General features: G+C 49.6%; 1 protein-coding gene across 3 annotated transcripts in view; it reads right to left on the bottom strand.

The window, feature by feature from the left end:
* The window catches only part of LOC147123760 (transcription factor COE3-like), a 145,731-nt gene that overhangs the window by 115,349 nt on the left and 13,449 nt on the right, over positions 1-16,933 (bottom strand). For 2 of the 3 annotated variants that reach the window (XM_085975725.1, XM_085975736.1), the window contains exons 2-3: positions 6,278-6,411; positions 3,150-3,276 (exon numbers count right to left, since the gene is read on the bottom strand). In XM_085975725.1, the coding sequence (XP_085831851.1) occupies positions 3,150-3,276; positions 6,278-6,411 (261 nt within the window). The remainder of the gene's footprint in view (positions 1-3,149; positions 3,277-6,277; positions 6,412-16,933) is intronic. The other variant, XM_085975729.1, reaches the window with a different exon arrangement.

The raw sequence follows: 16,933 nt of genomic DNA, 5'->3' as shown, positions 1-16,933 counted from the left end.
TTTCGTCTGCATTTATTCTTGCCATTTTCTCTGTGTACATTCTCTTTCAAAAATAAAGATCGTTTTGATTTAAAACTCAATCTGTCTCATCTGACCATTTGTCTTCCAAGTCACGAGTTGGGCCAACACACAAAGGTTGTCTGGCAATAAGCCCAGTGTCTAGAGCCGGTGAGGGGGGAGCGCTTCGGAACCGCTCACGAGTAGTGCGAAATCAAAACCGATCTAGCACACCATAAGCTCGTTAAAACGACCCCTTACAAGCCTTCACATCCTTCCTAAAGTGCGGTGCCCAGAATTGGACACAATACTCCAGTTGAGGCCGAACCAGTGTTTTATAAAGGTTCATCATAACTTCCTTGCTTTTGTACTCTATACCTCTATTTATAAAGCCCAGGATTCCATATGATTTCTTAACGGCTTTCTCAACCTGCCCTGCCACCTTTAATGATTTGTGCAAATATACCCCCAGGTCTCTCTGTTCATGCACCCCCTTTTGAATTGTACCCTTTAGTTTTGTTTGCTAATGCTCCTGTGAAGCGCCTTGGGATGTTTTACTACGTTAAAGGCACTATATAAATGCAAGTTGTTGTTGCTATGTGTCACTTGCGGGCACTGGATACCTGAAATGGGTACAGTTCTGGTCACCACATTACAGGAAGGATGTGATTGCACTGGAGAGGGTACAGAGGAGATTTACGAGGCTGTTGCCAGGACTGGAGAATGTTAGCTATGAGGAAAGATTGGATAGGCTGGGGTTGTTTTCTTTGGGGACCAGAGGAGGCTGAGGGGAGACTTAATTGAGGTGTGTAAAATGATGAGGGGCCTAGACAGAGTGGATAGGAAGGACCTATTTCCCCTAGCAGAGAGGTCAATAACCAAGGGGTGTAGATTTAAAGTAATTGGTGGAAGGATTAGAGGGGAGTTGAGGAGAATTTTTTTCACCCAGAGGGTGGTGGGGGTCTGGAACTCACTGCCTGAAAGGGTGGGAGAGGCAGAAACCCTCCTCATATTTAAAAAGTACTGGGATATGCACTTGAAGTGCCGTAACCTACAGGGCTACGGACCAAGAGCTGGAAAGTGGGATTAGGCCGGAGAGCTCTTTGTCGGCTGGCGCAGGCACGATGGGCCGAATGGCCATCCTTCCGTGCCGTAAATTTCTATGCTTCTATAATTTCTCATTCACAGCACTGAAAACCCATGCAAAGAATCAACTGTAATAAATAAAAACAGAAAAATGCTGGAAACACTGGGCAGGTCAGGCAGCATCTGTGGGGAGAGAAACAGAGACAACGTTTCAGGTCGGTGGCCCTTCGTCAGACACTTCAACTCCGTGGCTTGCGAGCTAATCTTCACCCCTTTACCGTGCTGAATAAACAGGCCGGGCCCATACAGTTCTGGGGGGTTAGGAGACTGAGCCCTTATGAGGGGTTAATACATCTCCCATCAAAGCAAAGTGGCATGGCCTAGTGAGTCTCTGGTCTTGTCAATATTCAGCTCTGTGCTGATTCCCTTTGTGCCCAATGTGCTGTGTTGATAGAACTTTTTGTAATACCAAATCTGTTGAATAATGCATTTGATGAGGAAATCTATTTTTCAATCTATCGGCTTCCCGACGCCATAGAAACAGATCATCTAGCGATATTCCGAGAGTCTGTTGTCAGCCTGACTAAAGTGCATTACTCTGATAAATCTAATTGAAGAAAAGACTCATACAGCGCCTTCCACGGCCACCGGCCGTCCCAAAGCGCTTTACAGCCAATGAAGTACTTTTTGAAGTGTAGTCACTGTTGTAATGTGGGAAACGCGGCAGCCGATTTGTGCACAGCAAGCTCCCACAAACAGCAATGTGATAAATGACCAGATCATCTGTTTTTTTTGTTATGTTGGTTGAGGGATAAATATTGGCCTCGGGACACCGGGGAGAACTTCCCCCTGCTCTTCTTCGAAATAGCGGCCGCGGGATCTTTTACGTCCGACCTGAGAGAGCAGACGGGGGCCTGGGTTTAACGCCTCATCCGAAAGGCGGCATCCTCCGACAGTGCGGCAGATGGTTAGAAGTAGGGCTTTTCAATCCGCCCTGGCCCGCAGCGCTCGTTACTGCAGTCCCCATTGTAACAGTCCGACATGACAGAGTACAAAATAACAAAGGTCCAGTGGAAAAAGAAGACGGATAAAGATGACAGCACTGGATTCTGGTGAGTAGTTGCAAACCATTAGTTCTAAGTGCCATTGGGAGCCAACGTGCCCAGAGGTGAAATCTCGCTCCACCCTCCACTTATGGCACTGGGCCCACCCTTAGACAAGAGTAAATATTTTCCGTCCCCCCCTCACTCCAATCATCCAACACTCCCTTCTCCCCCCGCCACACTCCCCACCTCCCGACCTTCCCACCCCCACACCCCCGCACCCCATTCCAACGTCTCACTGAAAATGCTGAAGCTCGCTAAAGGTATGCTTCCACAGTTAGCATTATTCATTCTCGGGGGTGTGGGTGTCGCTGACAAGGCCGGCATTTACTGCCCATCTCGAGTTGCCCTGAGAAGGTGAGGGTGGGCCTCCTGACTGATACGACTGAGTGACATGCCAGGCCACTTCACAGGGGTAGTTAAGAGCTTTCAGTTATGCGGAGAGACTAAGAGAAGCTGGGCTTGTTCTCCTCAGAGCAGAGAAGGTTAAGGGGAGATGTAATGGAGGTGTTCAAAGTTACGAGGGGTTTTGATAGGGTAAATAGGAAGAAACTGTTTTCAAAGGCGGGAGGGTCGTTAATCAGAGGACACAGATTTAAGATAATTGAGAAAAGATGAGAATTTCTTTCCCACAGCGAGTTGTTATGATCTGGAATGCGCTGCCTGAAAGGGTGGTGGAAACAGATTCAATAGTAACTTTCAAAAGAGAATTGGATAAATAATTTAAAAGGGAAAAATTAGCAAGGGTTATGGGCAAAGAGCAGGGGAGTGGGAACTAATTGGATCGCTCTTTCATAGAGCCGGCACGGGCACGATGGGCCGAAGGGTTCCTCCTGTGTGTTAAGTTTCGATGGTTCTGTGTTGAGGTGGGTGCTCTGCAGTAGTGGCCCAATGTTGCACAGGAGCAGGAAACCTGTCAGTACAGGTGTCCCAGGTGGAATAGCCATAGCGCCCAACACTGACCTGTGTAGACGAATCTCCCCGGCGCTCCTTTACAGAACTGCTTGGACTTGTAAGACAGCGTGACCTCCACCACGCCCGGGATGTGCCGCGGGGGTGTCTGCACTCGGATCGCGTGCGGCGTGATGAGCTGGCCGGGAACAGAGAGCAAGAAAGAAAATACCGGTGATTGAAGAAAACGGTTGAATGAACTTTGAACTCAGCCCCAACTGAATGATGTGAAACATGGGTATATGATGTGTCCCCATAGTGGGGGCTGCCCAATCAGGCCATTCTATGGTCATAGACACGTTGTCCAGCCTCTACCTGCCTTTGGGCTCATACATTGGAGAGACGGGAAGAGTTGGGATTACGAACATACGAACAATGGCGGACAGGTAAAGACCCTCTGGTCCATCTAGCCTGCCCCACACAATTGCGATACCTCATTTGTCACAATATATACACGCCCCACCCCCACCCAAAACCATGTGATCTCCTGGGAGAGGTAAAAAAAAACCAGATAAAAAACCCAGGCCAATTTAAGGGGAAAAAAAATCTGGGAAATTCCTCTCCAGACCAATCTAGGTGACCGAAACTCGTCCAGGAGGTCACTCTAGCCCTGAATTTCCTGCAGTACCCACCTTCTGTAAGAGGTGATCTCCGCCCCAGCCAGAAACAGGTCCAGCTCTCGCTTGAAGGAATTCAGCGAGTCCGCGTCCACCTCACAACACGGCGGCCTGTTCCAGAGGTCCGCCGTTCTCTGGGAAAAGTGACATCTAACCTCGATCTGGCCTTATACCCAACTTAAATTTGTGACCCCTAGTTCTCCCTAACCTACTTAATGGAAACAAACTGTCAAATGGAATCTATTCACTTCATTATCTTGCAAACCTCAGTCAGATCACCTCCAAGCCTACACTTCTCTAGTGTGGAGCCACCGCTCTTTTAGCCTACCTTGATAACTAAGATGCTTTAAAGTGAGAATTAGTCTCGTGGCTCCTCCTCTGATTGTTCTCCTGAGAGCAGAGAAGGTTAAGGGGAAGATTCAATAGAGGCGTTCAAAATCATGAAGGGTTTCGATAGGGAGAAACTCTTTCCACTGGCGTTTAAAAAACATTTTTTTTAGGAGAGTTGTCCTGGTGTCTAGGCCAACATTCACCTCACTGCTGATAAAATAGGCCAACTGTTCATTCAGTTCCTGCCTGTGGGATCTTGCTGTGCACACATTAGTTGCCCGATTTGCCTGCAGAGCAGAGGCTGCATTTTTAAAAGTTACCTGTTGGTTGCGAAGCATCAATGCCAACTTTTTACTTCAGTTTTCCAACCTTTATTGTTTTTACTGCTCGTTTTGTTTACTTTTTAAATTATTATTAATATTTCCTCATATGTACAGCGACGAGCACCTGATGTATTGAGTGCACTGAATACATTTGCAGAATTAGAACCATTACAATCATAAAGCACAGAAAGAGGCCATTCGGGCCATCGTGCCTGTGCCGGCCCTTTGAAAGAGCGATCCAATTAGTCCCACGACCCTGCCCTTTCCCCGTAGCCCTGCAAATATTCTCCCCTTCAAGCATTTATCCAATTGAAAGTTACTATTGAATCTGCTTCCACCACCCTTTCAGGCAGTGCATTCCAGATCACAACAAGTCACTGAATAAAAAAAGTTCCCCTCTGATTCCAGCCGTGGCCCAGTGGGTAGCACCCACACTTCTCGGTCATAGAAGGTTTGTGGGTTCAAGTCCCACTCCAGAGACTTGAGCACAAAAATCTAGGCTAACACTCCAGTCCAGTGCAGTGCTGAGGGAGTGCTACACTGTTGGAGGTGTTGTCTTTTGGATGAGATGTCTGCTCTCTCAGGTGGATGTAAAAGATCCCATGGCCACTAATTCTAAGAAGAGCAGGGGGAGTTCTCCCCGGCACCCTGGCCAATATTTATCTTTCAACCAACAACACTAATAAACAGATTATCTGGTCATTATCACATTGCTGTTTGTGGGAGCTTGCTGTGCGCACATTTGGCTGTCGCGTTTCCTACATTACAACAGTGACTGCACTTCAAAAAGTACTTCATTGGCTGTAAAGTGCTTCGGGACGTCTGGTGGTCGTGAAAGGCGCTATAGAAATGCAAGTCTTTCTTTCTTTCCGCCAATTATCTTAAATCTGTCTCCTCAGGTTACCGACCCTCCTTGCCAGTGGAAACAGTTTCTCCTTATTTACTCCATCAAAACCCTTCATGATTTTGCTGCTAAAATAGCGTTGCCTTGGGCTGTTATCTCAACCTACATGTGGGCTATCTTTTTGGTCCTTGAAATGTGCCTTCTCCAGACTCGGTCTGGACCACAGACCTCAGCTGCCCTCTGGCATCCTGCCCCGGCGGCGGTGGACATTCCTGGTGGGAATCACTGGAATCAGATCAACAGATCCCCGACTGATCTTTGCCCCTCCCTAGCCCAGACGTTCCAAGACCCCGGCTGAGAGCAACTGACCCAGTGGAAAGGGAGCCGGGGGGGGGGAGGCGGGAGGCTCAAACCCGGCACCTTCCGGGTCTCTATGTTCCCAAGTGCCAAAACTGCGAAGTGAAATCGCGGGCCGTCAATCAAAGGGAGTGTCATGGGGGGGAAGCAAAAGACTAGCGGGAGTCTAGCAGAGCATCCTGACAGCTAATTTAACAGAAGCATTGGGAAAAGGAGCAGGAATAGATCATAGATCCCACAACCCCGCAACCCTCACTTGGGGAACGGTCTCCTAGTGGAGAAACCGAGGAAGCGGGAACAATAACGGGGATGGGTGGAGAGAAATACGTTATTATTTTGTTTAAAAGCTAGTTGTCATGAATCTCATCATTCGTGAAGAAATAACTCATGAAGTAACACTGGGCGGCCAGCTGGTGGCGCCGTCCAAGGAGTATAAATGCTCAGGCGTGGGCCCAGCTTGCTCAGGATGTTTCTGTAACTGGGAACTAGTGATTGTAACTAGAAATGGTTTTGAAACAGTTGATTAAAGCCTTGTTTTAAACACAAACCAAGCACTCAGTATTCTTTTTACATCACTAGTCATCCCGCATTTAAAGCCTTACTGGAGCTCTGGTTCCTACAGGGGTACCACACGAATCGACAGTTTTTGTTTTACGATTTAGGGCATACCTCACTCCAGACAAGCATCGTTCCAAACACGACCTGTAATCCGTCAAAGAAGTTGTCTCCAATGATGATGACGGTGGCTCCTCCTGTCGTCCACCCTTCACTTGGGCTAATTGCTTTGATGCATGGAGTGGCTGCTTTGCGAGAGAAAAGACAGAGAGTGGTTTAGCATGGTCTGGAGATTGCCGCGCGCGCACCGCACCGCCACACGCGGTCCGGTCCGCTTCAACTCCCGCGTTGCTTCACAGTTTCCGAATCGCAAAGCCGTCTCGCGCACCCGCCCTCTCAAACGATCGCCACGCCACAACAAACGCGAGAGCAAGGTGGTCGTCCATTCGCACCGTCCCGCCGTGCCCGCTGACGTAAGAAAACTCACTGAGCCCTTGGTTTGAGTATAAAGCAGGGCTTTAATCAACTGTTTCACAACCATGAGTTTCTAGTTACATCGCTAGTTCCTGGTTACAGAAACGTCCTGGGCAAGCTGGGCCCACGCCCGAGTATTTATACTCCTTGGACGGCACCACCAGCTGGCCGCCCAGTGTTACTTCATGAGTCATTTCTTCATGAATAGTAAGATTCATGTCACCCGCTGTGCCTCCAGACGATTCACGAGGTTAATTCCAGAGATGAGGGGTTTGACTTATGAGGAAAGGCCATTAAATACATTTAAGGTGGAGATAGACAAATTTTTGTAAGATAAGGGAGTGAAGGGTTATGGGGAGCGGGCTGGGAAGTGGCTTTGAGCCCAAGATCAGCCATGATCTTATTGAATGGCGGAGCAGGCTCGGGGGGGCCGAGTGGCCGATTCTTGCTCCTATTTCTTATGTTCCCCTCGTCAGCCACATTAGTCATGTCAGAACAGGAGGTGGCCATTCGGCCCTTCCAGCCCGATCCGCATTCAATTGGCCCCGGGCTGATTTATATCTCACCTCCATTTAGTTCCATATCCCTTACCGCCCTTGCCAAACAAAAATCTATCGATCTCAGTTTTGAAATTTTCAATTGAGCCCCCCCCCAGCCTCAATAGCATTTTTGGGGGAGAGAGTTCCAGAATTCCACTACCCTTTGTGTGAAGAAGTGCTTCCTGATATCACCCCTGAATGGCCTGGCTCTAATTTTAAGGTTATGCCTCCTTCTTCTGGACTCCCCCCACCAGAGGAAACAGTTTCTCTCTATCTACCCATCAACTCCTTTAATCATATTAAGCACCTCAATTAAATCACCCCTTAACCTTTTATACGCGAGGGAATACAGGAAACTCTTTTTTATCCAGCACCGACGGGACCGGCGTGGTGCCGGTTGATCAAAAAGACCGGATTACAGAGAGGTATACTTACCAAGGTACGAGAGCCCCGTACACGGCCACAGGTGCAGGAGCCCCAGTTACACGGCACTTGTGCAGGAGTCCCGGTTACACGGCCACAGATCCAGGAGTCCCTGTTGCATGGCGACAGGTGCAGGAACCCCGGTTACACGGCCACTAATAAAAAGTAAAACTTACCTGAACCTACTCCTGCATTTTGCCGGTTAAGAGAGATTTCCGGTTAATTAGGTGCCGGTTAAAAGGGAGTTTCCTGTACAAGCCTAGTCTATGTAACCGGTCCTCTTAATTTAACCCTTTTAGCCCCGGTATCATCCTGGTGAATCTGCGCTGCACCCAAGGCCAGTATATCCTTCCTGATGTGCGGTGCCCAGAACTGAACGCAGTGCTCCAGATGCAGTCTAACCAGAGCTTTATACAACTGTAACATTCAACCTCCTTGGCTGCTCATTAATTACTTGGATAGTGGGTATGTTCTGCGTATTCTAGAGAGAAGAAAGAAAGACTTGCATTTCTATAGCGCCTTTCACGAGCACCGGACGTCCCAAAGCGCTTTACAACCAATGAAGTACTTTTTGAAGTGTAGTCACTGTTGTAATGTAGGAAACGCGGCAGCCAATTTGCACAGCAAGCTCCCACAAACAGCAATGTGATAATGACCAGATCTTCTGTTTCAGTGATGTTGATTGAAGGATAAACATTGGCCCAGGACACCGGGGAGAACTCCCCTGCTCTTCTTCGAAATAGTGTCATGGAATCTTTTACGTCCACCTGAGAGGGCAGACGGGGCCGCGGTTTAACGTCTCATCCAAAATCCCTCCCTCTTCTTAAATACGGCACCTCCGACAATGCAGCTCTCCCTCAGCACTGCACTGGAGTGTCAGCCTTGAGTTTTGTGCTCAAGTCTCTGGAGTGGGTCTTGAACCCACAACCTTCGGACTCAGCAGCAAGGGTGCTACCAACTGAGCCACAGCTGACATACAAATAGCTAGGTTGACATTTCAGCACCGTGACTTACTTTAACATCTGATCCAAAGGACGCTGCCTCTAACCATTCAGCACTCCCTCAGTACTGTGGTGTAGGGGGGAATTTTGCCAGCCCTGGGGAGGCAGGTAAGGAGATGGGACTGCCGGGAAAATGGCAGAATCTGGGGGCGGGTACCTATCCCGCTCCCAACCCGCTTCCGTGCCATCTTCCGAGGAGGCAGGTACCCGACCCGCGCTGGGAGCCGCCTTCCCGAGGCGGGAAGGGGATTAGTGCCAATTAGCTGCCTGTGAACAGGTAGTTCACAGGCAGTTTTTTTTTGGGGGAGAATCCCTATTTTCAGCCCTGAAGTGTGGGCTTCCCGATGGCTCCGAACCTCGCCAGGGTCAGCGAGGCGGGCCGTCGGTCTGCGGAGGTCGGAGGGGCCGAGATGTCCAGTGTGCAGGTAAGTAATGGGTGCAAGTGTAGAGAGGTGAGTGCGTGAGGTGTGTGTAAAGTGTTTTAATAAGTTTTACTTACCTTTACTTCTTCCTCCAGGCTTCCTCCCTTCAGGTCTCGGGAGTCCCTCAGCTCAGCGGCACAGAAAGCAGAATGGCCGCTGAACTGTCAAAAGCTGCAGCCTCTGCTTTCTGGTCCGGAGAGATCTCTAACTGAGCCTGAGTGGAAGGGCTCAACTTAAGAGGACAGATTGTCAGTGTTTGACAGCTTCACAGAGCCGTCAAACGCTGACAAGTCATCTGTCAAAAGCTCTTGACAGATGAAATGTCACTCGCTGGCGTCACCTGTAACCGGCTTTCCCTTAATTGGCCTGCTGAGCCTGCTGGGCGGGTATAACAAGGTCAATCAAGGGAAAATACGTCAATCTGACGAAAGGTCATCGACCTGAAATGTTGGGCTAGATTTTCGGGGAGCCGTCAGGCAGGGTTTCAGGCGTGTGGGGGGGGCGGAAATCCCGACTTTGGGGGTCTCGACACCATCCCGCCCAAAACCCCGCCCCACGTAAGTTTCAGGGGCAGCGGGTACCTGCCCCGCACTGGGACCTGCCGAAACCAGACGGGAAGGGATTAGTGCCAATTAACTGCCTGTTAACAGGTAGTTAACAGGCAGTTTTTAGCCTAATCCCTATTTTGAGGGGTTTCGTGTGGGTTTCCCGACGGCTCCAAACCACGCCAGGTTAGAGCAGGCGGGCCGTCGGGTTGAATGAGTTGGAGGGGTCGTGATGTCAGCGCTCAGGTGAGTAATGGGTGCATGAGTGTAAAGGTTAGTGTGTTTGGTGTGTCTAAAGTGTGTAAAGAACTTTTACTTACCTGTACTTACCTTAACAGCCTTTCTTCCTGTAGCCGTCGGGAGCGCAGCACTCAGCCGGAACTGAAAGCTGAACGGCTGCGATCTGTCAAAAGTGACAGCCTGCAGCTTTGAGTGCTGCTGAGATTTCTAAATGAGTCTGCGCAGAAGGACTCATCTTAGAAATCAGGCTGTTTGAAGCTGTGAAACACTGATATTTCATCTGTCAGAAATCTTGACAGATGAAATTTCAGTCTGTGACGTCACCTGTTGCCGGGTGGCTCTTAATTGGCCTGCTGAGCCCGCCCAGCGGGCTCAGCAAGGTCAATTAAGGGAAAATCACGCGGATTGGCCGGACGTTGAAGTAGGTGGGTCAGAAACCCAAAAGTCCCGCCTTCTTCCCGACAGGTTCGACAAAATCAACTCCGTTAACTCTGTTTCTCTCTTCACAGATGCTGCCTGACCTGCTGAGTATCTCCAGCATTTTCTGTTTTTATTTAAGGGAAAATAGCGTGGGTTGTGACATGAATCAGTCATTCATGAAAGAAAGACTTATGAAATAATACTGAGCGGCCTGCGGGTGGCGCTGTCCAGGGAGAGTATAAATGCTCGGGCACGGGCCCAGCTTGCGCAGGACATTCTTAACAGGAACTAGTGAAGGACACAACTGGACCTCCATGTTGTAAAACAGTTGACTAAAGCTTTGTTTAACGCTTAGACCAAGTGCCTAGTAGTTTTCTTACGTCAGGTTGGCTACAAGTCGATGGAGGCGGGACTAAAACCCGACAAGTGGGAGTCCCGCCTCCAAAAGCTCCCAATTGAGAAAATCCAGCCTGTAGTGTCAGTTGTGAGGCCGTCGCTCTGGGATGTGCTGCCGGTCTCCTGCCAAGGTCATGGTGAGAGAACCTCCGCGAGATTTCCAACCCACGATGACTCCAATAACCAGGGGTGTGGGGGGGGGCGGGGGGGGCGGCGGGTGGAGGGTGGCAGGGGATTAAAACTTTCCCGCTTTATTCCCCGGCCATGTCTGCGTCAAGCATTCTGTGGTTAGGCATAAGATTTATTTGTTTAATTCATTCTCAGGGTATGGGCGCCACTGGCAACCACTGACCTCCACCCCCGCTCCCACTCCACCCAGTTCTCCACTCAAGGGTGAAAGCCTGCCTGGGCTGGATTCGAGGCCGACTGTGTCGGTGAAAGGACAGGATCCGACTGACACGATGCAGTTCCCGAGTGAAGGAAAGCCTGGGTGCAGCTGCCTGGACTCGGCCCAAGACCCATACCCTGAAGAAAATAAACAATTCTCTTCTGTTAATTCACTGCACTGCTCACTCCCATAAACTCAATGAATTTATTTGCTTCAAAAAATGCTACCAGTTCTTAATGGGTTAAACCACCTATTGACCAGTACAGTGATAAAGAACTTTCCAGAATTCAACAACAGCTTGTATTTATATCGCGCCTTTAACATAGTAAAACGTCCCAAGGCGCTTCACAGGAGCGTTATCAAACAAAATCTGACACTGAGACACATAAGGAGATATTAGGACAGGTGACCAAAAGCTTGGTCAAAGAGGTCGGTTTTAAGGAGTGTCTTAAAGGAGGAGAGAGAGGCGGAGAGGTTTAGGGAGGGAATTCCAGAGCTTGGGGCCCAGGCAGCTGAAGGCACGGCCGCCAATGGTGGAGCAATTAAAATCGGGGATGCTCAAAAGGCCAGAATTGGAGGAGCGCAGAGATCGCGGAGGGTTGCAGGGATGGAGGAGGTTACCGAGACAGGGAGGGGCGAGGCCACGGAGGGATTTGAAAACAAGGATGAGAATTTTTAAAATCAAACTTCAGATAAATTGAAGTGACATTACAGGATTTGAGTGTGATATCATGGGTTATATGTCATGACTCACAGATGCATCCGTCAGCCCATAAATCATCGAACCATTGTTCAGCTGGACAGGATGCAATGGAGACAGTAAGTTGAGAACTCACCTTACACCATTCAATGATGGAATTATGTTATTCTGGGAAGGGTTTTCTGATTCCTACTGCATTGGCATCACAGCCAGCCTCAGCTTGTTCATGAATTGCCTTGGGCACGTTAATCGTCAGAGTAAAGGCTTTAAGGTACGGAACAACAGTACAAAACGTTTACTCCAGGACTGAACGATGCTTCATGCTGCAGCAGAAACGGAGTCACCGTTGAGTTTCAAGGGTCTGCCACAGAGGGAAAGCCATCATTGTGTTGCAGAGTCTCTAAACCCAACTGTCGAGGGAGTTGCATGTGTAAGAGGTTATGTTTGCCCAATACTGACTGCGGACTCTCTTCTCATGGAGATGGGCCGCATGTCGTCTTCTTCTTCTTAGGCAGTCCCTCGGAACCGAGGATGACTTGCTTCCACATTAAAAATGAGTTCTCAGGTGACTGATGAGTCCAATGCGGGACCTGCAGTCTCTGTCACAGGTGGGGCAGACGGTGGTTGAAGGGGCGGGTGGGTGGGGTGCTTGGGTTGACGTGCGCTCCTTGCGCTGCCTGCACTTGGCTTCCGCTTGCTCCCGGCGAAGAGACTCGAGGTGTTCCGCGCCTTCCCGGATGGTTCTCCTCCACTTTGTGCAGTCCAGAGGTTCCCAGGTGTCGGTGGGGATGTTGCACTTTTTCAAGGAGGCTTTGAGGGTGTCCTTGAAGTGGACCACTTTCCATACCTCGGGAGCCTACTGTCAACAAGGGTAGACGTCGACGACAAAGTCCAACACCGCCTTCAGTGTGCCAGTGCAGCCTTCGGTCGCCTGAGGAAGAGAGTGTTTGAAGACCAGGACCTCAAACCCGGCACTAAGCTCATGGTCTGCAGAGCAGCAGTGATACCCGCCCTGCTGTATGCGTCAGAGACTTGGACCATGTACAGCAGGCACCTCAAAGCACTGGAGAGGTACCACCAACACTGCCTCCGCAAGATCCTGCCAATCCACTGGCAGGATAGGCGCACCAACGTCAGTGTTCTTGCTCAGGCCAACATCCCCAGCATCGAAGCTTTGACCACGCTCAATCAGCTCCGATGGACGGGTCACATTGTCCGCATGCCCGATACGAGACTCTCAAAACAAGTGCTCTACTCGGAGCTCCGGCACAGCAAGAGAGCCCCAGGTGGGCAGAGGCCCCATGTACATAAGCCCAGAGAACCAAGTCTTAAGGATGGTCAAGTGTGTCAAGTGTGCGCAAGGGTGCCAAAACGTGTGCAGGTGTGCCAAGTGTGTGCTGCTGGGGTGTACCTGGTTTGAATGACACAGCTTGACACCACAGAGCACTGGTTTGCTTCTCACTGCTTGTCCAGCGAGTACTTGAAGCTGGGCCCCAGAGGTGAGATGCCAGTGTCCAGATCAGTACACAAGCCAGTCACCGCCACTCCTGCCCCACCCACTCCAAACCCCACTGCTCTATTTAACAGCGCACTTCCAGTCAAGGCGACACGGTAATACGGAGGCGCCGCGGGTGAACGTTCTCGGTCCTGCCAATCTCACACCTCGTGGGCTGATTGACAGCGGTGTGTGGCATTTGATAGATCGGAAGGGAGTCAACGTGAAAAGGCCACACTCCTGGGGAATTACTGAGCAAATCTGGGGAAAAAAAAAGAAATGCAGCCTGAAATCTGACAGATTAATTGGATCGAGTTTCATTGGTCGACAGAGAGAGGAAGCGTTTTCATTTGCGGTCGTCAAACACCAGCTTCATTTCTTCGGCCTATCCCACCCTGATTGAAGCTGGTTGTTTTTTGTGTGTTAAATATCGTCAAAGCTAACAAAGCAGACAAAAAAATGAATGATGGAAGGCGCATTAGCCCAGAGGTCAAAGGTGACTCTTGAACAACTAATAATGTTTACCTACACGATTCAGCGAGCTGCTGGCTTGAGCTGCTTCAGCACTGGGGAGCTTATATTTATATTGCTCGCTGCCAGGACTAGTCTTTGACTAGAGTGGGTCTGTTCCGGCCTTTATCTGGGCCGGGCGGGGCGGGGCGGGGTGTTGGGTTGGAGGAGATTGGTGTCCGGTAGATCCTCTTGGCAACACGCTCCTTTTTCCCCCGCCCCCCGATTCCCTCCCCAGTTTAAATATTCGTCTCAACGAAATTTCAATGTGCAGCGACGCGATCTGAGGTAAAACGGAACTTGCCACTTTTGTGGGAGCGGGGGTGGGGGGGTTGTAATTCTTCTTTCTAATGAGCTTTTTATTCCCTCGCCTGCCTTCCTCTCCTGATAGTCAATGGAGTAAAGTCCCTGATGTAAGAAAACTACTAGGCACTTGATCTAAGCGTTAAACAAGCTTTAATCAACTGTTTTACAACATGGAGGTCTAGTTGTGTCCTTCACTAGTTCCTGTTAAGAATGTCCTGCACAAGCTGGGCCCATGCCTGAGTATTTATACTCTCCCTGGACAACGCCACCCGCAGGCCGCTCAGTATTATTTCATACGTCTTTCTTTCATGAATGACTGATTCATGTCACTCCCCGTGAGTGAGGCGCGCCGCCCTCTGTTACCTCGCCTATTTTTGCCGCTTTTTTTGAGAGCGAGTGTGGCCATTGGCACAGGGTGGGGTGGAGGCGGGGGGTCAACATAGGCAAGACAGAACCTGTCGTTGTCTAATGTTGAAATGTTAAAAATTATGAGGGGAGGCTTTTGATAAGAGTAAATAAGGAGAAACTGTTTCCAGTGGCAGGAGGGTTGGTAACCAGAGGACACGGGTTTAAGGTGATTGGCAAAGGAACCAGAGGAAAGATGAGAATATTTTTAGACAGCGAGTTGATCTGGAATGCACTGCCTGAAAGCAGATTCAATACTAACTTTCAAAAGGGAATTGGATAAATACTTGGAAAGGAAATTATTGCAGGGCTGTGGGGAACGAGCGGGCGAGTGGGACTAATTGTACAGCTCTTTCAATGAGCCGGCACAGACACGATGGGCCTCCTTCCGTGCTATAAGATTCTATGGTTAGAAACATAGAAGATAGGAGCAGGAGTAGGCCATTCGGCCCCTCGAGCCTGCTCCACCATTCAATGAGATCATGGCTGATCATCCAAATTCAGTACCCTGTCCCTGCCTTCTCTCCATATCCCTTGATCCCTTTAGCCTTAAGAAATATATCCAACTCCTTCTTGAATATATTTAATGAATTGGCCTCAACTGCCTTCTGTGGTAGAGAATTCCACAGGTTCACCACTCTCTGGGTGAAGTAATTCCTCCTCATCTCTGTCCTAAATGGCTTACCCCTTATCCTTAGACTGTGACCCCTGGTTCTGGACTCCCCGACCATCGGGAACATCCTTCCTGCATCTAGTCTGTCTAGTCCTTTTAGAATTTTATAAGTTTCAATGAGATCCCCTCTCATTCTTCTAAACTCCAGCGAGTATAAACCCAATCGACCCAATCTCTCCTCATATGTCATTCCTGCCATCCCAGGTATCAGCCTGGTGAATCTTCGCTGCACTCCCTCCATGGCAAGAACATCCTTCCTCAGGTAAGGCGACCAAAACTGCACACTATACTCAAGATGTGGTCTCACCAAGGCCCTGTACAACTGCAGCAAGACATCCTTGTTCCTGTACTCAAACCCTCTTGCTACGAAGGCCAACATACCATTTGCCTTCTTACCCGCCTGCTGCACCTGCATGCTTACCTTCAGCGACTGGTGCACAAGGACGCCCAGGTCTCGTTGCACTTCCCCTTCTCCCAATCTATTGCCATTCAGATAATAATCTGCCTTCCTGTTTTTGACACCAAAGTGGATAACCTCACATTTATCCACGTTATAGTGCATCTGCCATGCTTCTGCCCAATCACCCAACCTGTCCAAATCATACTGGAGTTTCTCGGCATCCTCCTCACAGCACACACGCCCATCCAGCTTTGTGTCGTCTGCAAACTGATTCATTCACACACGGATGCTCCGTTGTCAGGAGGCTTGTGATGAGGCCAGTTAGCTGTGGAAACCCGGTCTGATTTGTACCCCTCCTGAATGCAGGGGACAGAATTGGAAAATCAGCAACTCCTGAATTTCACATACTCCTCTTGCCTCTTCATACACAGCCAGTGATGGGAAGTCTACAGAATTTACAGCACTGGGACAGGCCATTCGGCCTAACTGGTCCGTGCCGGTGTTTATGCTCCACACCAGCCTCCTCCCGCCCTACTTCATCTCACCCAATGTGCACCCAATTAATCTGACAGATTTCCTGCTGTCATATTTGCTCAGTCAGTTCCCAGGAGTGTTGCCTTTTTACGTTGACTCCATTCCGATCGATCAAATGTCACACGTCACCTAGGCATAAGTACGCACACACAAACACGTACACTGACACACAGTGAGTGTCCATGCATGGGATATGTGTGTGCATGCATGGGACACACACACAGTCATGGACACAGATGCTCACACGCACACACACACACGACCCCGGATATACATACACAGGATCACAGATACACACACACATGCATAATTAACACCAGGTCATGGATGAGTGCAGCTCCAGCAACACTCAAGAAGCCCGACACCATTCAGGACAAAGCAGCACCTTAAACATTCACTCCCTTCACTACCAGCGCACAGTGGCTGCAATGTGTACCATCTACAAGATGCACTGCGGCAACCCGCCAAGGCTTCTTCGGCAGCACCTCCCAAACCCACGACTTCTACTACCTAGAAGGACAAGGGCAGCAGGCGCATGGGAACACCGCCACCTCCAAGTTCCCCACCAAGTCACACACCATCCCGACTTGGAAATATATCGGCCGTTCCTTCATCGCCGCTGGGTCAAAATCCTGGAACTCCCTCCCTAACAGCACTGTGGGAGCACCTTCACCCCACGGACTGCAGCGATTCAAGAAGGCGGCTCACCACCACCTTCTCGAGGGCAACTAGGGATGGGCAATAAATCCTGGTCTTGCCAGCGACGCCCACATCCCAGGAATGAATTAAAAAAAGCTGAGGTAATAGCAGTAAACAGTGTTTCATTAGCAACTTTAAATACTACGATTTCTTAAAAATACAGATATAGGTTACATAAGAAAAACAGGAACATTAGGAAC

The sequence above is a fragment of the Somniosus microcephalus genome, chromosome 2 (assembly GCF_052327205.1).
Source record: "Somniosus microcephalus isolate GS21.2 chromosome 2, FLI_Smic_1.0, whole genome shotgun sequence".
In the NCBI taxonomy this organism is placed as follows: Eukaryota; Metazoa; Chordata; class Chondrichthyes; order Squaliformes; family Somniosidae; genus Somniosus; species Somniosus microcephalus.
The sequence above is the reverse complement of the archived record's forward strand: the minus strand, read 5'-3'. Positions and strand labels throughout refer to the sequence as shown.